Here is a 23,238-nt window from a genome sequence, read left to right as displayed (position 1 = left end):
GCTCCTTCAAGCATTGTTATGCCAATGCATGCTGTCAAAGCGACTGTCGCTTCACACCTGGAAGTATTTGTGATAAACAACAATGCTGCACAAACTGCACCTACTCCCCCACTTCAACCCTCTGCAGACCTGTCATGAACATATGTGATCTTCCAGAGTACTGTGGGGGGTCCACCTACACATGCCCTGAAAATTTTTATTTGCAAGACGGAACCCCGTGCACTGAAGATGGTTACTGCTACAGAGGGAACTGCTCTGACCCCACTATGCACTGCAAGGAGATCTTTGGTCAAAGTGCTGAGAATGGTCCTGCGGATTGCTATGCCATAAATCTCAACACCTTCCGATTTGGACATTGTAGAAGAGAGCAACATCAGAACGTTTACCATGCTTGTGCTGCACAAGACAAGGAGTGTGGAAGGCTACAGTGCATCAATGTCACCCAGCTTCCTCAGTTGCAGGATCATGTTTCATTCCATCAGTCTGTGTACAATGAGTTCACCTGTTTTGGACTGGATGAACACCGGTCAACAGGATCAACTGATGCTGGACGTGTGAGAGATGGTACTCCCTGTGGGGAAGGACTTTTCTGTCTTGAGAGCAGATGCAACATGACTATGCTTAACCTGCATTACGACTGTTTCCCTGAGAAGTGCAGTTTTAGAGGACTTTGCAACAATAACAAGAATTGCCACTGCCATGTTGGCTGGGACCCCCCACTGTGCCTGAGTCAGGGTGCTGGTGGGAGCTCACAAAGCGGGCCCCCTCCAAGGAGAATGCGCACAGTCACAGATAGCATGGAGCCAATTCTTTATTTAAGAGTGGTCTTTGCTCGTGTTTATTGTTTTATTTTTGCACTGCTCTTTGGGGTAGCCACTAATGTGCGAACGATTAAGACTACCATTGTCCAGGAACAAACAGTTCCTGAGCCACAGTAAAACACCAGTCAGCCTCCGATCCACGTAAAAATTGGAGACTATCACAGGAACACCTGTGGAAAAGAATCAATGGAAGCCACGGCAACGCTCAAGATCAATTGTCCTGAAGTCTGCGGGGCACACGGGGCTCCTTCCTCTCAATGTGGGGGAGATGGGAGGCCTGGGCTTCTGCCACAGTTCTCGTTGATGGGTCGGTGGTGCTCACCTGAAATAAATCTTCAAGACCACACGTCATTGTCTTCCATATTCTTTCATCAGCTGTCAGGAGTCCAGGAGAGCCCAGAGGAGACCCGAATCAGCAGCAGGGTGAGGCCTGAGCGGCTGGTCCCAGGATCAGTGAAAGTGTCCCTAGCTCCTTGAGCAGCACGTTCATGACATTTCTCTAAAATAGTGTTCCTCGGCTCTGCGTTTTTCCTCCTTTTCTAAGTAATCTGTCCTTTCCTGAATCCAGAATGAATTTAGAGCCACCCAGGGCTAATCCCAACCAAAGTCTCCCATTCCACACTGGAGTGGCTGTGAGCAATGGGACAGAGCGATGGGGGCCCAAATCCCTCACCAGGCCCAACCAGTGCCAATCTAGGGCACAGATTCCTCAGTGAGAGGCAGCCATGGGGAGGCTTCACTGGAACAACTGTTGTGGCCTGGGAGGGAGCAGCTGGCCAGGGTGAGAGGCCAGCCTGGAATCTGGGCCCCTCAGGTGCAAGGCTCATGGTGTGCTTGGCCTAGGTTCCATCCTAGTCCTGCATGGCAGTTTCAAGTACGGTTTCTCCCCATTGCCCTTTGCCTGTCTTCTTGGGACAAGTCTGCCCTCCGTGCCTACAGATCTCAAATCCCGGAGCCATGTTCTCTGTGCTTTATGCTGTCTCTATCCTGAGCGTCAGTCCACCAGCTGAGTCTTGTCTTTTGCTCCACATAAATCTGCAGTGGATCCAGCCGCTGTAATGCCCCTGGCTAGTGCTTCCTTGGCTCCCTGCTTGGGGAGGTTGATATTTCCTTATACTCACACGTTCTCCATCATAAAGGTTTCTGTGTCTTACTCAGGACTGTTGTCACAACTGCCCTATAGTCCCAGGAAGCCAGGGAGGCCGTTCCCACGAGACCTGTGCCCTCTTCACATAAAGAAACATCATCCTGTGGACAGGAATCTAAGCCAGGTCTTGAGAAAGGGCTGCCCTGCCCTCCCGTTTCAAGGGCATTGAAACCAACTCCAAAGACCCCTATGTCTGGCTTCAAAGAAATCAATACCCTTTTCAGACGCAGCATGGGGTACAGTAGAGCAGGTTCCGGGTGACAGGAGAGCACCCCGTTGGGAGATGCCCAGGGCAGGAGGCACATGGACAGCTAAGTCAGAACTGGCATGGTGCTTGGGCACAGTGTGTGACTCAGACTGAGTTTAGAGAAGCGATGCAGATGGATCCCTGGGTGAGACGGCATCTGTCCTGGGGGAGAGAAGGGAATGGGGGGCTCTCATTACTACTGAGAGAGAAACCCACCAGAGTCCCGAGGGAGGAACCTGCTTCCCTGACACATGAAGGCCTTCATTTTCTGCCAACACAGGCAGAGGGGAGGAGAGGGCCTGGGCAACAGGTGTTTGGTCGAGGACTGTGAAAAGACAGCACCATGAGGACACGGATGAGCAGCAGCAGGTCCGAGTCCCACCCCAGGAGGAGCCACCCTAGACACCACAGTTCCTTTTCCTCTGGGGTTTCTTCTGGGGGTGGGTCAGGTACTTTTCATTTGCTGCTGAATAGCTCTGATGGTTGAGGGAGAACTGAGTCTTCCCATCCTCGGGTGGAGCAGTTTTCTGGGAAAATGTTAGATGGAGAAGAAGCCTCACATGATGACAGGAAACCAGCCCTCAACCTGCTGCACAGTGATACATGGTCGTGTCCTTGGCTGTCACAGTCCATCTGCAGTTGGGCAACTCCTCTGTAGCTATCTCTGGAGATGATGAATCTGCCTTTCACAGTTGCAGAATATTCTACGGCTTGAACTTTACTCTTGTTTGTCATAAAACCAATCTGCTCCCGCTCCTTCACTGGAGCCTCGCGCACCCGGTCCATGCTGTAGTCACCGAAGGTAAATCCAGAGGCTTTCCCAAGAGACTCAAGGATGCCCAAGGCTGGATCAAGCATCCCCTGGACTCCACCAGATGCACCTCACACTGGTCCCCTGCAAACACTGATGTCATAATCAGGAATGTGTCACTCTCACTCACTGCTTCACTCACAACTTTCTTTCTTTCTTCTTTTTTTTTTTTTACAGGCAGAGTGGACAGTGAGAGAGAGAGACAGAGAGAAAGGTCTTCCTTTGCCGTTGGTTCACCCTCCAATGGCCACCGCAGCCAGCGCGCTGCAGCCAGTGCACCGCGCTGATCTGAAACCAGGAGCCAGGTGCTTCTCCTGGTCTCCCATGGGGTGCAGGGCCCAAGCACTTGGGCCATCCTCCACCGCACTCCCTGGCCACAGCAGAGAGCTGGCCTGGAAGAGGGGCAACCGGGACAGAATCCGGCGCCCCGACCGGGACTAGAACCTGGTGTGCCGGCACCGCTAGGCGGAGGATTAGCCTATTGTGCCACGGCGCTGGCCTTACAACTTTCCCATACTCAATATCCCTTGTTCTGTTAGCACATACCCCTTGAATTACCTTGTAGCACAGTAACACGGAAAACCTAACTTAGCCCTATCTCCATGGTGAATGTCCGTGTTCAGTGTGATTACTGAATGGGACATCTGGGAGTACCGGGGAGGGGGCTCCCATGTCAGAGCTGCAGGGTCAAGGCTGGGCTGGTTTTTGCGGACTCACCCTGCAAGACCCACACCATCGGGGAGAGTAGGGTGACGTGTTCTTCCACAAGAAGCACCGGGAACAGGCTACAGTGAACATGTCCACCTTTATTAATGACCACGTACACTTTTAAAGGGCAATCAGGAGGGGCGTCACTAACTCAGGGCAACACTAATTCTATAGGACAGAACCCACACTGGCACCAATGTGCCTCTCCAATCAGCTTGAAGGTCACATAGCTTTCCAGGTGGGCCTAATGGGCCTGGGACACACCCAGGAGCAGTTGACTTGATTGGCAGAAGGCAGGGGTGGGGAGAAATGTGCCTGGGGCTCCCGCTGCCTGCCAGCAGTCAGGCCGGCTGCATGGGTTAGGGAGGCAGCCCACAACCCGCTATGCCACAGTGCTGGCCCCATGGAAAGCCTTAACAACAGACTTGGTGAGGCTGAAGAAAGAATATCCAAGTTAGAAGACAAATCTCTGGAAGTATTACAGTCAGACCTAAAGAAAAAAGAGGAGGAGGAGAGGAGGAGGAGCAGGAGGAGGAGGAAGAGGAGGAGGATGAAGAAAAAGAAGAAGAGGAGGAGGAGGAGGAGGAGAGGGAGGAAGAAGAAGAAGAAGAAGAAGAAGAAGAAGAAGAAGAAGAAAGAAGAAGAAGGAAGAAGAAGAAGGAGGAGGAGAGGAAAAAGAAGAAGAGGAAGAAGAAGAAAGAAGAAGAGGAAGAAGAAGAAGAAGAAAGAAGAAGAGGAAGAAGAAGAGGAAGAAGAGGAAGAGGAAGAAGAGGAAGAAGAAGAAGAAGAAAGAAGACAAAGGGAGAAGGAAGAAGAGGAAGAAGAAGAGGAAGAAGAAGAAGAAGAGGAAGAAGAAGAGGAAGAAGAAGAGGAAGAGGAAGAAGAGGAAGAGGAAGAAGAAGAAGAAGAAGAAAGAAGAGGAGGAAGAAGAAGAAGAGGAGGAAGAAGAAGAGGAAGAGGAAGAAGAGGAAGAAGAAGAAGAAGAAAGAAGAAGAAGAAGCAGGAGGAGGAGGAGAAACCAAAGAATATCGCCACGAAGCCGAACAACAAACACAGCGACTGAGGAAACAAGAACAAGGAAGACAACATGATGCTCCTAAAAGAACACAACACTTCAATACAAGATTATGAAGATGACAAGAAAGAAATTTAAGAAATGGAAGGCAAAAAATGTATGTTAAGAATATTTAGAATTAATAAAAAACAAATGCCTTGAATGACTGAAATCCATGCAGGACATGAAAGAAAATCTCTCTCTCATGAAAATGAAATCTGAAGGAGGAATCAAAATGAAATGAGGAATTTAATGGAACATGAAATTGAGATATTGAAGAGAAATCAAAATGAAATGAACAATTCAATAGAACAAATAAAAAACACAGTTGAGGCCAGTGCCGCAGCTCACTAGGCTGATGCTCCACCTTGCAGCTCCAGCACCACGGGTTCTAGTCCCGGTCAGGGCGCCGGATTCTGTCCCGGTTGCCCCTCTTCCAGGCCAGCTCTCTGCTGTGGCCAGGGAGTGCAGTGGAGGATGGCCCAGGTGCTTGGGCCCTGCACCCCATGGGAGACCAGGAGAAGCACCTGGCTCCTGCCATTGGATCAGCGCAGTGCACCGGCTGCAGCGCGCTGGCTGCGGTGGCCATTGGAGGGTGAACCAACGGCAAAGGAAGACCTTTCTCTCTGTCTCTCTCTCTCACTGTCCACTCTGCCTGTCAAAAAAAAAAAAAACAGTTGAGAGCCTTAAAAACAGAATCAGTGAGACAGAAGAGAGAATATCAGACTTAGAAGACAGAGCACAGGAAAGTATACAGTCAAACCAAAGACAAGAAGAGAAAATTAGAAATCTAAAAAATATTGTTGGGAATCTACAGGATACTATTGAAAAACCCAACATTCAGGTTCTAGGAGTTCCTGAAGGCATGGAGAGAGAGAAAAGATTAGAAGGCCTTTTTAGTGAGATACTAGCAGAAAACTTCCTGGGTTTGGAGAAAGAAAGAGACATCCAAGTACAGGAAGCACACAGAACTCCCAATAAACATGACCAGAAGAGATCCTTGCCATGACACATTGTAATCAACTCACCACAGTGAAACATGTGCAAGAAAATGTGCAAGAGAGAAACGGCAGGTTACTCTCAGAGGATCTCCAGTTAGACTCACAGCAGACTGCTCGTCAGAAACCCTACAGGCTAGGAGGGAATGGCAAGATATAGCCCAAGCACTAAGAGGGAAAAAACTGCCATCCCAGAATATTTTATCCTGCAAACCTCTCATTTATGAATGAAGGGAAATAAAGACCTTTCATAGCAAAGAGAAATTGAAAGAATTTGTCACGACTCATCCAGCCCTGCAAAAGATGCTTAAAGACGTGTTTCAAACAGAAACACAGAAACATGGTCATCAATATGAAAGAAGGGAAAGGAAGAAAATCTCTCAGTAAAAGATCACAGGAAGTTCAAAGTGTACATCAGAAATATCTTTGGAAAATGGCAGGGCATGTTGAATGTAAATGGCCTCAACTCTCCAGTTAAAAGACACAGACTGGCTGAATGGATTAAAAAAACAAAACCCATCTATATGCTGCTTACAAGAAACACATCTCTTGTCTAAATAAGATAAGAGTTGGAGAACTAAAAAGGCTTCCATAGCCTTGGAAACTCATGACTGGACCATAGGGAGATTACTGATGCCATAAACAGGAGTGTCAATTTGTAAAGTCAACAATAGGAGTCACTGTGCACTTACTCCTCATGTAGGATCTCTGTCCTTAATGCGCTGTACATTGAGATTTAATGCTATAACAAGTACTCAAACAGTATTTTTCACTTTGTGTTTCTATGTGGGTGCAAACTGTTAAAATCTTTACTTAATGTATACTAAACTGATCTTCTGTATATATAGAAAATTGAAAATGAATCATGATATGAATGGAAGGGGAGAGAGAGCGGGAAAGGGGGGGTTGAGGGTGGGAGGAAAGTCATCGGCGGGGGGAGCCAATATAGTCCATAAGCTGTACTTTGGAAATCTATATTCATTAAATAAAAGTTAAAAAAAAAAAAAACAAGAAACACATCTCTCCGACAAAGGTGCATGCAGACTGAAAGTGAAAGGATGCAAAAAGATATTCCATGCCAGCAGAAACCAAAAAAGAGATGTCGTAGCCTTAATATCAGACAAAATAAACTTTAACACAAAAATTCTTAAGAGAGACAAGAGGGGCACTATATAATGATTAAGGGATCAATTCAACAGGAAGATGTGACTACTATAAACGTATATGCACCTGATTACGGGGCACCGGGTTATTTAAAAGATGTGTCAAGGAACTTAAAGGGAGACTTAGACTCCAATACAATAGTTCTGTGGGACTTCAGTACTCCACTTTCAGCAAAGGACAGATCAACCAGACAAAATCAACAAAAAAACAGCAGATTCAATTGACACTATAGAACAAATGGATCTAACAAATATCTACAGAACTTTTCATCCTACACTTGAAAAATACACATTCTTCTCAGCAGTGCATAGAACTTACTCTAGGATTGACCACATACTAGGCCATAAAGCAAGTCTCAGCAAATTCAAAAGAATCAAAATCACACCACGCATCTTCACAGACCACAATGGAATGAAGCTGGAAATAAAATTAGCAACTCAGGAATCCCTAGAGCATACGCAAGCACACGGACACTAAACAGCATGCTCCTGAATGCACAGTGGGCCATAGAAAAAAATCAAAAGAGAAATCAAAAACTTTCTGGAAGCAAATGAAGACAACAACACAACACATCAAAACTTATGGGATACAGCAAAAGCATTGTTAAGGGAAAAGTTTATAGCAATAGGTGCCTACATCAAGAAATTGGAAAGGCACCAAATAAATGAGCTATCAGTGCATCTCAAGGATCTAGAAAAACTACAGCAAGCCAAACCCAAAACTAGTAGAAGACAAATAATTAAAATTAGAGAAGAAATCAACAGAATTGAACAAAAAAAAAACATTACAAAAGATCAGCAAAATGAAGAGCTGGTTTTCTGAAAAAATAAATGAAATTGACACACCATTGGCCCAACAAACTAAAAAAGGAGAGAGAAGACCCAAATCAACAAGACCAGAGATGAAAAAGGGAATGTAACAACAGACACCACAGAAATAAAAAGAGTCATCAGAAATTACTACAAACAGTTGTATGCCAGCAAACTGGGAAATCTATCAGAAATGGATAGATTCTGGACACAGACAACCTACCTAAATTGAACCATGAAGACATAGAAAACCTAAACAGACCCATAACCGAGTCAGAAATTGAATCAGTAATAAAGGCCCTCCCAACAAAGAAAAGCCCAGGACCGGATGGATTCACTGCTGAATTCTACCAGACATTTAAGGAAGAACTAACTCCAATTCTTCTCAAACTATTCAAAACAACTGAAAGAGAGGGAATCCTCCCAAATTCTTTCCATGAAGCCAGCATCACCTTAATCCCTAAGCCTGAAAAAGATGCAACAGAGAAAGAATTACAGGCCAATTTCCCTGATGAACACAGATGCAAAAATCCTCAATAAAAATCTGGCCAATAGAATTCAACAACACATCAGAAAGAGCATCCACCCAAACTGTCGCTCCCCCTCTTCATGGAGGAACGACACTAAACCCTGCCTAGGCTTCACATCCGAGTCACGGCACCATTATGTCGCTCCCCTGTCTTCGTGGAGGAGCGACACTAAACCCTGCCTAGGCTTCATATCCGAGTCACGGCACCATTATGTCGCTCCCCTGTCTTCGTGGAGGAGCGACACTGAACCCTGCCTAGGCTTCATATCCGAGTCACGGCACCATTATGTCGCTCCCCGTCTTCGTGGAGGAACGACACAGGACCCTGCGCTGTTCTTTTGTCTGCTCGGCCCTCCCCGGGTTTGCTGCTGGTTCTTCCCGGGTTGGCTACTGTCCTTTCCACCTCCGTGGAAGGGCGGTTCCCCCTGGCCACTTTCCCCACTTCCGCACGGGAGCGGCACACCGCCGGCCAGCTCTCTCGGGGGCTGCACAGGTGTTCCCTCAGATGTTCCCCTTAGATGTTCCTGGTGCATGTTGTCTCTCTCCTCCTTTATAGTCCTCTTCCGCCAATCCCAACTCGGCTGCCCACACGCCGAGTACGCTGCTCTCCTCCAATCAGGAGCAGGATCAGCTCCTGGAGGTCATCACTCAAGTTGGCAAGAGGCAGCTGCGTAGAAGCTGTTTTCTCCTCTCCCAGCGCCATATTGTGGGAGAGCAGATGCATAGAATAAGTCTTAATTCCAGTAACTCAGTCCAGTCCGGGTTGCTCCCCACACCAAACCAACTGGGATTTATCCCTGGCATGCAGGGATGTTTCAACGTTCACAAATCAATCAATGTGATACACCACATTAACAAACTGCAGAAGAAAAACCATATGATTATCTCAAGAGATGCAGAGAAAGCCTTTGGTAAAATACAACACCCTTTCTTGATGAAAACTCTAAGCAAATTGGGTACAGAAGGAACATTCCTCAACACAATCAAGGCAATTTATGAAAAACCCACGGCCAGCATCCAATTGAATGGGGAAAAGTTGGAAGCATTTCCACAGAGATCTGGTACCAGACAGGGATGCCCGCTCTCACCACTGCTATTCAATATAGTACTGGAAGTTTTAGCCAGAGCCATTAGGCAAGAAAAAGAAATGAAACGGATACAAATTGGGAAGGAAGAAGTCAAACTATCCCTCTTTGCAGATGATATGATTTCTTATTTAGGGGATCCAAAGAACTCTACTAAGAGACTATTGGAACTCATAGAAGAGTTTGGCAAAGTATCAGGATATGAAATCAACGCAAAAAATCAACAGCCTTTGTATACACAGGCAGTGCCACAGCTGAGGAAGAACTTCTAAGATCAATCCCATTCACAATAGCTACAAAAACAATCAAATACCTTGGAATAAACTTAACCAAGGACGTTAAAGACCTCTACGATGAGAATTACAAAACCTTAAAGAAAGAAATAGAAGAGGATGCCAAAACATGGAAAAATCTTCCATGCTCATGGATTGGAAGAATCAATATCATCAAAATGTCCATTCTCCCAAAAGCAATTTATACATTCAATGCAATACCAATCAAGATACCAAAGACATTCTTCTCAGATCTGGAAAAAATGATGCTGAAATCCATATGGAGACACAGGAGACCTCAGATAGCTAAAGCAATCTTGTGCAACAAAAACAAAGCCGGAGGCATCACAATGCCAGATTTCAGGACATACTACAGGGCAGTTATAATCAAAACAGCATGGTCTTGGTACACAAACAGAGGGATAGGCCAATGGAACAGAATAGAAACACCAGAAATCAATCCAAACATCCACAACCAACACATATTTGATCAAGAATCTAAAACCAATTCCTGGAGCAAGGACAGTCTATTCAACAAAGGGTGCTAGGAAAACTGGATTTCCGCATGCAGAAGCATGAAGCAAGATGCCTACTTTACACCTTACACACAAATCCACTCAACATAGATTAAAGATCTAAACCTATGACCTGACACCATCAAATTATTAGGGAACATCAGAGAAACCCTGCAAGATATAGGCACAGGCAAAGATTTCTTGGAAAAGACCCCAGAGGCACAGGCAGTCAAAGCCAGAATTAACAATTGGATTACATCAAATTGAGAAGTTTCTGTACTGCAAAAGAAATAGTCAGGAAAGTGAAGAGCCAACTGACAGAATGGAGAAAATATTTGCAAACTATGAAACCAATTAAGGATTAATAACCAGAATCTACAAAGAGATCAAGAAACTCCACAACAACAAAGCAAACAACCCACCTAAGATATGGGCCAAGGACCTAAACAGACATTTTTCAAAAGAGGAAATCCAAAGGGCCAACAGACACAATGAAAAAATGTTCAGGATCACTAGTCATCAGGGAAATGCAAATCAAAACCACAATGAGGTTTCACCTCACCCCAATTAGAATGGCTTACATACAGAAATCAACTAACAACAGGTGCTGGCAAGGATGTGGGGAAAAAGGCACACTAATCCACTGTTGGTGGGAATGCAAACTGGTAAAGCCACTATGGAAGACAGTTTGGAGCTTCCTCAGAAACCTGAATATAGCCCTACCACATGACACAGCCATCCCGCTCCTTGGAATTTACCCAAAGGAAATTAAATTGGCAAATAAAAGGGCTGTCTGCACCTCAATGTTTATTGCAGCTCAATTGACAATAGCTGAGACATGGAATTAACCCAAATGCCCATCTACGGAAGACTGGATAAAGAAATCATAGGATTTGTACTCAATAGAATACTATGCAGCAGTAAAAAAAAAAAATGAAATGAAACCCGGTCATTCACAACAAAATGGAGGAATCTGGAAAACATCATGCTGAGTGAAATAAGCCAGTCCCAAAGGGACAAATATCCTATGTTCTCCCTGATCAGTGACAACTGTGAGAAACAATGACTTGATCTACCTTGTCTGGACTGCTGAGGAACAACTTACTACTTTATTCCTTTTAGTATTTTTTTAGTTCTGCTTAATACCATTGGTTGGGCCGGCGCCATGGCTCACTAGGCTAATCCTCCACCTGCAGCACCGGCACTCTGGGTTCTAGTCCTGGTTGGGGGGTCGGTTCTGTTCTGGTTGCTCCTCTTCCAGTCCAGCTCTCTGCTGTGGCCAGGGAGTGCAGTGGAGGATGGCCCAAGTGCTTGGGCCCTGTACCTGCATGGGAGACCAGGAGGCAGCGCCTGGCTCCAGGCTTTGGATCGGCGCAGCATGCCAGCCATGGTGGCCAATTGAGGGGTCAACCAACGGAAGGAAGACCTTTCAATCTGTCTCTCACTGTCTAACTCTGCCTCTCAAAAAAAATACCATTTGTAGAACTCTTTAATTAACACACAATTATTCTTAGGTGTTAAAATAAATGAAACATGATCCCTGTTAAATATAGAGTGGGAATAAGAGAAGGAGGAGATGTACCGTTCGGCACATGCTCACTCTGACTTACCCCTAATGGTAGAGCTGGGAACGTGCCAGGGGATTCCAAATCAATCCCATCAAGGTGGCATGTACCAATGCCCTCTTACTAGTCAAAGTGATCCGTTTCAGTTCAGAATTGATCATAATGATAGGATTAAGTGTCAAAGGGATCACATAAACAGGACTAATGTCTGCTAATAATAACTGATAGAATTAAAAGGGAGAGCACGATCCAACATGGGAAGTGGGATACACAGCAGACTCAGAATGGCAGATGCCCTAAACAGCACTCTGGCCTCAGAATCAGCCCTTAAGGCATTTGGATCTAGCTAAAAAGCCCATGAGAGTTTCTTGGGCATGGAAAGCCAAGACGCTGTGGCAAAAATAATAATAATAATAATGACCTAAATGAAAGATCTATGTGAGTGAGAGCCCAGCAGAAAGAAGGGGCCATCAAAGAAGGAGGTACCATTCTCTGAAGGGAGGAGAGAACTTCCACTGTGATTATGGCCTTGTCTAAATAAGGTCAGAGTTTGTGAGCTCAAGAGCCTTCCATAGCCTTGGTAGCTCATGACAAGAGCCTCGGGTGATTACTGACATCATAAATAAGACTGTCAATTGTTAAATCAACAACAGGAGTCACTATGCACCTGCTCCCCATGTAGGAGCTCTGTCCTTAATGTGTTGTACTAAGAGAATTAACGGTAAAACTAGTGCTCAAACAGTACTTTATACTTTGTGTATCTGTGTGGGTGCAAACTGATTAAATCTTTACTTAGTATACACCAAGTTGATCTTCTGTATAAAAGAGAATTGAAAATTAATCTTGATGAAGAATGGGATGGGGGAGAGAGTGGGAGATGGGATGGCTGTGGGTAGGAGGGAGGTTATGGGGAGAAAAGCCACTATAATCCAAAAGTTCTACTTTCAAAATTTATATTTATTAAATAAAAGTTTTTAAAAAAGAAAACTAAAAAACAGTGCTGGACATTTATGGGATACTATCAAACAACCGCACATATGGGTCTTAGGAGTCCCTGAAGGCATGACGAAAAAGAGAGAGTGGATTAGAAGGCCTTTTTACTGAAATAAATACAGAAAACTTCCCTAGTTTGGAGAAAGAAAGGAATGTCCAGGTACAGGGAGCACAAAATCTCCTAAAAGAAATGACCAGAAAAGATCTTCACGTTGTAGCCACACTTTCCATGGTAAAACATAAAGGAAAGATTCTAAAATGTGTGTGACAGAAACGCCAGATTACTCTCAGAGGATCTCCAGTTAGACTCACAGCAGACTGCTCATCAGAACCCCTACAGGCTAGGAGAGAATGGCAAGATATATTCCAATCGTAAGAGGAAAAAACTGAACCCAGAATGGTGTACCCAGCAAAGCTCTCACTTATGAAAGAAGCTGAAATAAAGACCTTCCATAACAAACAGAAATTGAAAGAATTTGTTGCCGCACGTCCAACCTTAGAAAAGATGTTTAAGGATGTGCTACACACAGAAACACATAAACATGGTCATCACTATGAAAGAAGGTGAAGGCAGAAAATCTAGTAAAGGGACAAAGGAAATCCAAAGGAAACCACAGGAATACTTACGGAAAGTGGCAGGGCCCAAGTTGTTACTTACCAATAGTCATCTTGAATGTAAATGGCCTCCACTCTCCAGTTAAAAGATATAGACTGGCTGAATAGATTAAAAAAAACTCATCTATTTGTTGCCTATGGGAAAAACATCTCACCAACAAAGGCACATGCTGACTGAAAGTGAAAGGATGCAAAAAGATATTCTATGCTAACAGAAACCAAAAAAGAGGGGGTGTAGCCATCCTAATATCAGACAAAATAGACTTTCACACAAAAACTGTGAAAAGAGACAAAGAAGGGCACTATGCAATGATTAAGGCATCAATTCAACAGGAAGATGCAACAAATATAATGTATATGCACCTAATTACAGGGCACCTGGGTTTTTAAAAGAAATGTTAAGGGATCTAAAGGGAGACTTAGACTCCAATACAGTAGTAATGGGGGACTTCAATACACCATTTTCAGCAATGGACAGATCAACCAGGCAGAAAATCAGCAAGGAAACAACAGTTAATTGACAACATAGATCAGATGGACCCAATGGATATCTACAGAACTTTTCATCCCACAGTTACAGAATACACATGTGTCGCACCAGTGCATGCAACTTTCCCTAGGATTGACCAAAGGCCAGGCCATAAAGCAAGTTTCAGCAAATCAAAAAAGAAATTGAAATCATACCATGCGTCTTCTCTGACCGCAACAGAATGAGGCTGGAAATCAACAACTCAAGAATCTCTAGAACATAGACAAGCACATGGAGATCGAACAACGTGCTCCTGAAGGAGCAGTGGGTCGTAGAACAAATCAAAAGAGAAATCAAAAAACCGCTGAGGAACAGTTTTTTTCTCTATACCATTTGTTGAACTCTTTACCTAGTATAGAGTTAATCTTCTGTGTATAAAGTTAATTGAATATAGATTTTAGTAAAAAAAATAATAATGGGAATAGGAGAAGGAGGAGGAAGGAGGGTGGGAGAGTGGGTGGGAGGGCAGGTACGGTGGGAAGAATCACCGTGTTCCTGAAGTTGTATTTATGAAATGCATGAAGTTTGTACTCCTCAAATAAAAGGTTTCTGAGGTGGGGAGCTACAATACTGTGATGGCGTTAGATGGTGGGGGCCACTGGGAAGTGATTAGGTCATGAGGGTGGAACCTTCACGAGTTCTGAGTTAGACTTGAAAAGCCTCTTGTGTGTCCTGGCTACTCTACTTCAGGTCCAACTTCCTGCTAATGTGCCTGGGGAAGAAGCAGATGCTGGCTCAAGTACTTGGGCCCCTGTCACCCACATGAGAGACCCAGATGGAGTTCTAGGCTCCTGGCTTCAGCCTGGCCCAGCCCCTGCCATTGCTGCCACTGGGAGAGTGAACCAGTGGGTGGGAGGTCTCTCTCTTGCTCTCTCTGTCTCTCCTTTTCCCCCTGTGACTCTGACTTTCAAATAAAATAAATAAATCTTTTTAAAAAGAAAAGTCTTTCTTTTTGATGCCCTTCTTTTGCTGTTACATGCTTATGTTGACAGAAGCCAACTGTCATGTAGTGATCTGCTCCATTGAGAAGACCACTTGGCAGGAAACTGAGGGAATCAGATAACCAATGAAAACTAAATCCTGCCAATAGCCACAGGAGTGAAGCTGGAAGTAGATACTCTCTGGAGATGACTGGTGCTGTGGCTGTGATTATAGTCGACTGAGGGGATCTTTGTGTGTATTTTACTGAAGAATCAAGTAGCCAAGTGAGGACATGAAAGTGAGTAATTTCAAAATATGCCAACTAGAGAAATTCTGAGTCATTTACAGGAGAATACAGAAACTGGGTTCTGATTTAAATTAGCAAAAACCAGAAAACTCCAATCTGCCTAATCCCAAACCATCAGCAAGGGATATGGAAGGAAAATAAGTTGTCCTTAGAGACACAAATGTTAGCTGACAAAGTGGAAATATTACCAGATTCTCTTACTTTCTTCTTTTCTTTTTTAATTTTGCTCCCACAAATAGGGAGAACAGATTCATTTAAGTAGTCCTATAAATAAAACAGGGTCTTATAAATAAAAGACTTAATTATTGCTATATTATTTGTTCATTTGAATTTATTTTATGATATTTAATCACATATTGACTTTTGAATTTAAAATGAGCTGGGGGCCGGTGCTGTTAAATAGCGGGTAAAGCTGCCTCCTGCAGTGCCAGCATCCAACATGGTCACCAGTTTGAGACCTGGCTGCTCCACTTCTGATCCAGCTTTCTGCTATGGCCTGGGAAAGCAGCAGAAGATGGACCAAGTGCTTGGGCCCCTGCACCCACGTGGGAGACCTGGAGGAAGCTCCTGGCTCCTGGCTTCAGATCAGCTCAGCTCCAGCCACTGCAACTATCTGGGGAGTGAACCAGAGGATGGATGACCTCTACCTCTCCTCTCTCTCTCTCTCTAACTGACTTCCAATAAATAGATAAATAAATACATCTTTAAACAATTAGTCTGATTTCTGCAAGAATTCTGAAACTTGGTAGTCACATGAGAAGCGCACAGGAGAACTTCATTCTGAGAAGTGGAAGGCTCCAGATGTTAAAGCCACTGACTTTTCCTATGCTCCAGTGCCATTAATATTCACAAGCCCCGTGAAATTAGGATAACACAGACCAATCTGGCTTGTTACTACCTTTGTACATTCAATCTCCAGTCCATTCAACTGCAGATAATCAGCCTGTGCCCACCAGCCCTTCAGTTTTCAAATCCCAGGCTGGTTGCACCTGTGTGCATCTCCTCTTCCCAGAGTCACTGTCTGCCCTCCAAGCCTGAGTCTGTCTTCCTGCTAGTCCTCAGGACACAACCAAATTCTTCATTGCTCACAAGGCAGGAGAGGGGTTCTGGAGCATCATTTTTTGGCCATCCTTCAACACAGAGACAGCACAGTCCAGTGAGTGCTGGAGAGAGACACCAGACACAGTGGGGGCTGAGGGGACATTGTTTTTCTAATCATCAAGACAAGTAAGACAACTGCAGCAGCCAGACTGGGAGGGCCCCCAATTGTAGAGATTTAGCTTAGAGACACATGAAGCATATTTAGTTAAAATTTAAAAAAAAATCTGGGGCCAGTATTGTGGCACAGTGGATTAAGCCACTGCCTGCAGTGCCAGCATCCCATATGGGTGCCAAATTGAATCCTGGCTGCTCCATTTCTGATCAGCTCTCTGCTAATGCACTTGGGAAAGCATCAGAGGATGACTCAACTCCTTGGGACCCCACACCCATGTGGGAGACCCAGATGAAGCTTCTGGCCCTGGCTTTGGCTTGATCAGGCCTGGTCATTGCGGCCATTTGGAGGAGTGAACTAGCAAATGGAAGATCTCTCTCTCTCTCTCTCTCTCTCTCTAACTCTGCCTTTCAAATAAATAACTAAATCTAATAGTTATACATTTATGGATCACATTATGATAGTTAAATACATGTATACATTATTATGATCAAATAAGAGTACTTAGAATTTCCATTTCCTTAAACATGGATCACTCCTTGTGCTGAGAATTCCTCTCTGCACTCTGCACTCTGCACTCTGCTGTAGAAACCAGAGCTTGTTTCTCTTCTTTACCTGCATTGTGGTGTTTGATATCCAAACCCCTTCTCTCCTGCCTCCTCCTTCCCCTTCTTAGAGTCTGGTGACCACTATTCTACTTCACGTTCTTTATTCTTGTGGGGTTCTGAGAACTAACAGTCAGAGCTCTGCTTTCCTTCTCAAGTAGGGGAATGGAATGTATACATATATTTTTTTTCCAGGCTCTTGTCATGCACAAAGAGGAATTATGTGTGCTAACATAAACAAGGTAAATTTTATTCAGAAGGGGAGGAAGTGAATACACACACATATGTGAACATGGGTTGCCCCACACAGAGAGGCACCCATCATGAGTGGGCGGTGGGCTCAGGAAAAGGGGGTGAGGGAAGGGAACCAGAGAGAACACTCCCGTCCATCCTCTGGTCATCTCTGGTGGAAGAGAGAGAGCACCTCCTCCTATGAGGTTGGGAAGCCACCTGGGAGTTTTATGGTGCCTCCATGAAATTCCATATGAATCTTTATATATATAAAGAAATATATATATATATCTTTCTCCCCAGTTCTGGATAAAACAAACGCTTTCTGGCCTCAGGAAAGGGGGTATTTTGATTCACAGGTTGAATAGAATTACGCACTGAGCTGGGGTGGGGACTTGCTGCTACTTCCACCTCAGTAGATTCAACACTAGTTGCCTGCTAATCCCATATCACTTGCACCTGGTTCTAACCTCTGCAGGCATCTCTGTCACTGGAACAGGGCAAGGGTCCCTCCAAAGTCCCCTTAAGTACTTCAAAACAAGTATAAAGGTGATGAAGATGAGGAGGGTGATGATGACCGGTGACTATAACCATGAGATCATGAGCCTTTATCAAAGTTCTGCTAGTGACAGACACTGAGCCAGGTGCACTGTGTAGTTAATATCATCTACGCAACTCTCCCCAAGATGTAAGTGCACACATTAGCGTTCTCTTGTGGATGAGGAAAGGATCATGGTGGTCTTCGTAACTTGTACCACACGTTGGGATAGAATTGGATGAAACCAGGTTTTAATCAGACAGTCTGACTCTGGACCTGTTAGGTAGGAAGTCAGATATGAGCTTATGTGTGTGTAACAGGCCTAAAGAGAAGATGTTTATGTCCAGCATATGCATCTGCATCTCACAGTCATCCCGATAATGTTTCAGGGGCAGCCCGGTATCTGCATCCTGCCCTGCCCCCTCCTACTCCATAACCTGCCAGGTGGGGGTCCCCACCCCTTCTGCCTGACAAATCTTCCACAATCTCCCAGATGCAGCCCAGTATCTGCATTTCAAACACCCTGCTCCGGATCCCCATTCTCCAGGGGTTCTTGCTCACCCTTCCTCTAAACTCTGGAGGACGGTGCCAGCTAGCCTTCCTCCTGTCTGATACCTTCAGGGGAAAACTCAGAAGTTTTTCTATTTACATCCAAAAAGCCCTTTGTTCCAAGAGGAGCAAAAGTGGGGAAGCAAGACCCATCTCCTTAAAAACCCCCGGCCTTGACTGGACAGTGCGCTCAGCCCTCTGCCTCTCTGCTGGGCCGCCCACCTGACCTGGTCAGGTGTAATCTCTCCACTCAACCATGTAACCTCGCTCCTCCCCCCCTGCCAGTCCGAGCGACTGGGCACTCTCTCAGGCTCTGTCTGGAGAGGTGCCCATCTGTCCTTATGGATGTCCCTTCCCTAATAAACCTTGCTATTTTACCTCCCACTACTCTCTGTCTCACGCCTGGATTCTTTCTTGTGTGAAGACAAGAACCCTGCCATTCACCGGTAACAGACCCAGCACATCTGCTAGCTCTGGATGGGAGATTGCAACCACCCTGGAGGTGTGATTCAAAGCAGCAAGGTCACATATGCAGCACAGCTGTTAGGGGGGGAGATGCTGGTCGGTCTGGCGCCAGGCTTTCCAACTGAGCTGGCAGCCTGCTTGTGTAGCAGCCTGCATTTGAGGGGACCCCAGCCCCAGCCCCATGGGCCGGCCTCAATAGTGATCACACTAAGCTTTGTAACATTCAGTTCAAATATCTAGGAATGAAGATATGGTTTTCAAAAAAAAAAAAAAACTTGCAAAAATATCTTATTTGTGTCCCTGTACAATTATGTAATGAGTACTTAGAGGAAGATTACTGAATCTTATTTATTTCTGGTTGTCCACAATACCTTTGACATGGAGTTCCCAACAAAAATGAAAAAAAAAATTTTTTTAATTTATTTATTTGACAGATAGAGCTAGACAGTGAGAGAGAGAGAAAGGTCTCCCTTCCATTGGTTCACTCCCCAGATGGCGGCCACGGCTGACGCTGCGCCGATCCGAAACCAGGAGCCAGGAGCTTCTTCCTGGTCTCCCATGCGGGTGCAGGGACCCAAGGACTTGGGTCATCCTCCCCTGCACTCCCGAGCCACAGCAGAAAGCTGGACTGGAAGAGGAACAACTGGCACTAGAACCCAGCGCCCACATGGGATGCCTGCGCCACAGGCGGAGGATTAACCAAGTGAGCCACGGTGCTGGCCCCTAAAAATATCTTTTAAACATTGAATTTATAAAAAAGTAGAATACAGTCAATATGGATTGCAAACTCTGAAGAGCTTTCCTGATTGTGCTTTCGTGTTTAGAGGAGGTCTTGTAGGACTACAGACAAGAGAAAATGACAATTTTCTATGTCTATTTCATGAACTTTCTATGGGTCCTATTATTTTCTATGCCATAGCTTGTATATCATTCAATAATGTAAAAACCATTGTACAGATTTTAAGATTTACTGGCTGGCGCCGCAGCTCAATAGGCTAATCCTCCGCCTTGCAGTGCCGGCACACCGGGTTCTAGTCCCGGTCGGGGCGCCGGATTCTATCCCGGTTGCCCCTCTTCCAGGCCAGCTCTCTGCTGTGGCCAGGGAATGCAGTGGAGGATGGCCCAAGTGCTTGGGCCCTGCACCCCATGGGAGACCAGGAGAAGCACCTGGCTCCTGGTTTCAGATCAGCGCGGTGCACTGGCAGCAGCGCACTGGCCACGGCGGCCATTGGAAGGTGAACCAACGGCAAAGGAAGACCTTTCTCTCTGTCTCTCTCTCTCACTATCCACTCTGCCTGTCAAAAAAAAAAAAAAAAAAAAGGATAGAGATAGGGCTAGGGGTTGGGGTTGGGTTGTATTATAATTGACCTTGGATTTGAGTTAAGGTTAGGGTTTCTGGCTAGGGTTGAGGTTGATAGCTAGAGTTAGAGTTAGGTTGGGTTAAGGGTTTGGTGGTTGTGGATTGGGATTAGAGGTTAGGGTTTAGGGTTTGGTTTAAATGAGTAGGATAAAGGTTAGGGTGGTTCAGATTAGGTTTAGAAGAAGGTGAGAGTATAGGACATAGGGAATAGGGTTAGGGTCAGGTTAAGTTTAGGTTTTAGGGATTAGTATTAGGTAGGGTTTTGGGTTGTTTGTTAGGGTTAGTGTTTAAGTTAGGGTCTGGGTTCAGGGTCAGTTTCAGAGTCAGGAATTAAGGTTAGGTTTAGGTGGTATTGGGGTCAGAGGTGAGGGTGAGGGTGAGGGTGAATGTGAGGATTAGGGCTTTAGTTGAAAGGGTTAGTGTTAGGACTGGGATTATGGGTTGGGGTGGGGGTGAGTGTTAGGATTGGATTAGGTTAGTTAGGGTTAGGGTTACAGTTTAGGGTTAGTGTTAAGAACTAGTGTCGCTCCCTTGCCCGCAAAGGAACGACACTGCTTCCAGCTGATCGGTCTTCAGTAGACTTTTATTTAAACAGGATAGAAAGAGAAATCCTTGAGCAAGGGGAGCTCCGAAAGAAAGGGGAAGCTCCTGTTACTCTTTCACGAATGGCTTATATAGTATAACATTGTTGAAGCATGTAATGCAAGCTTAGTCCATGCTACAGTCCATGTGGCGGCGCTCCAATCGGGTGCCTGATCACACACAGTCCATGCGCTCCTTGTCCAACCATAAAGGTGATCACGTATCTTCATCCAATCAAGCTCCTGGTCACGTAGCAGGCGGCTCGGGTGCTAACAACAAGCTTCCTCCTGGTGTTTTCTCAGCCTTGGTCAGTGGGAAAAGAGGTACAGGAAGCCCCAAGGCCAGAGTTGTTTTGACTCTAGCCTGAGGTTGTGAAACGGTCCCGATATCGCAGCTCAACAGAAACCATAAACATCCACACAGCAGTAACTATTGCCAATGGTCAGCAAGCCAGGCCTTAGCATGTGGGCCCATGGCCGGCTCATGGGTCCCCACAAACTAGGATTAGGGTTTTGTGATTTTAGGGGTAAGGGTAGGTTTAATGTTAGGGTTAGAACTAGGGTTTAAGGTTTAATGTTAAGGTTAGAGCTTTAGTCTAAGAGTAGTACTGGGTTTAAGTGTTAAGGGTTAGGGGTTAGGTTTAGTGTTAGGTTTTAGGGTAGGGTTAGTGAAAGATACTGGGTTAGGTATTAGGGTTTTGAGTTTGGGTTTGTCTTCTAGTGAAGGGTTAGATTTTAGGGTTTTGGGTTTAAGTTCATGAGTTAGAGGTCAAATGTCTGGGTCCAACTCATATCAATGGCTTGGGCTAGGGTTGGGGTTAGGGTTAGGGTTTTAGGGTTGGGTTAGTGTTTTAGGATTAGAGGTTAGGGTTGATGCTGGGATTAGGGGTTGGTTCTAGAATTGGTTAGGGTCTAAGAGTCAGGATTAAGGATTAATTGTTAAGGTTAGAGTTAGGGTTAGGCTTTAGTGTTATGGTTTTGATTGGGTTGGGGCTAGGGTTACGATTGATAGTAGGATTTAAGGTTGAGGTTGAGGTTAAGATTAGAGTTAGGGTTGTTAGTGTTAGAGTTCAATTGTTAATGTGAAGGTGTATGTAAGTGAGAGTTTAGAGCATAGATGTTAGGGTTTAGGGTTATGATTATGGTTTAGGGTTAGGGTTTAGTGATTAGGGGTATGTAGTTAGGTTAGAGATTTGGGTTGTGGTAAGGGTTAAGTTTAGGTGTTAGGGTTGGGTTAGGATTTACTATTTATGTTCAGGTTAGGGTTAGGGTTGTGATTGGGGTTAGGTGTATGATTAGGTTTTAGGGTTATGATTTAAGAGTTAGGGATAGCATTAGGGTCAGAGCTAGGTTTAAGGTTAGGGATTGAGTGTTGGATTGGGGTTAGGGTTTAGAATTGTGTTTGGGAGTGGGTTAGGGTTAGTGTTAGGCTTAAGATTGATTAGTGTTGTGGGGGATAGAGTTAGGGTTTACCTTTCAGGTTTAGAGTTGGGGTTGAGGATTGGGTTAGTGTTAAGGGTTAATGTTAGGTTGACTCTCACTGGGATTAAACATGACAATAGGTCTGATCTGATTTCATCATCATTTAAAAAAATCATCTATTATTTTTCACTTTATGTTTCTGTGTGGGAGCAAACTGTTGAAATCCTTACTTAAGGTATACTAAGCTGATCTTCTGTATATTAAGATAATCGAAAATGAATCTTGATGTGAATGGAAGGGGAGAGGGAGTGGGAAAGGGGAGGGTTGTGGGTGGGAGGGACGGTATGGGGGGGGAAGCCATTGTAACCCATGAGTCGTACTTTGGAAATTTATATTCATTAAATAAAAGATAAAAAAAAAGGTTAATGTTAGGGTTTAAGATTTAGGGTTATAGTTAGGATTAGGGTTTAGTGTTTGGTTTGGAGTTTGTGTTTAGGTGTTAAGATTAGGGTTTATGGGTAAGGCTAGTGGTTTTGGTTTGGGTTGGGATTTGTTTTTTGTATTTGGGTTTAGGATTATGGTTTGGGTTGAGGTTGAGGTTAATGTTGGGGTTAGGAGTTTAGTTTTTAGATTAGGGTTTGTTTTAGGATTTTAGGGTTAGGGTAGGATTAAGCTATGGTTAGGGATGGGGTTAGGGTTAGTGTTAGAGCTATGGTTAGAATTTGAATTAGAGGTCAGGTTTATGGTCAGTGATAAGGGGTAAAGGATATGGTTTGGATCAGGGTTAGTATTAATTTATGTATCCATTAGCTATTTTTTTGGTAAACTGACCTAAGTACTATTACACTACAAATACTGTTTTATAAGTTTTCATTTACTACAATATTGTGTTGGAGTCTCTTTGTGTTGCATATATATCTTCTTCAAACACTTTATAATTTATTTTATATTTGAAAGGGAGAGACACAGAAAGAGGTGAAAAGATTTTCCATCCTGTGTTTCATTTCCCAAATATCTGCAACTGCCTGGGATGGGTCAGGCAGAAGCCAGGATCTAGGAATTCAATCTAGGTTTCCCTTGTGGGTGGTATGAACCCAAATATTTAAGCTATCCTGCTGCCTCCCAGGGTATGCTTTAGTAGGAACCTGAAGTCAGGAACAGAGCCAGGATTCAAACCCAAGCAC

General features: G+C 44.7%; 1 protein-coding gene across 1 annotated transcript in view; it reads left to right on the top strand.

Annotated features, from left to right (window-relative positions):
- The window catches only part of ADAM6 (cellular disintegrin ADAM 6d), a 2,460-nt gene extending 1,293 nt beyond the window's left edge, over positions 1-1,167 (top strand). Inside the window, 1 exon segment of the mRNA NM_001165916.1 lies at positions 1-1,167. This exon segment is cut by the window's left edge and continues 1,293 nt beyond it. Within this exon segment, the coding sequence (NP_001159388.1) occupies positions 1-938 (938 nt within the window). The 3' untranslated portion in view covers positions 939-1,167.
- Positions 1,168-23,238: the final 22,071 nt, after the last annotated feature.

The sequence above is a fragment of the Oryctolagus cuniculus genome, chromosome 6 (genome assembly GCF_964237555.1).
Source record: "Oryctolagus cuniculus chromosome 6, mOryCun1.1, whole genome shotgun sequence".
Classification (NCBI taxonomy): domain Eukaryota; kingdom Metazoa; phylum Chordata; class Mammalia; order Lagomorpha; family Leporidae; genus Oryctolagus; species Oryctolagus cuniculus.
This window is presented reverse-complemented; position numbering and strand designations above follow the sequence as displayed.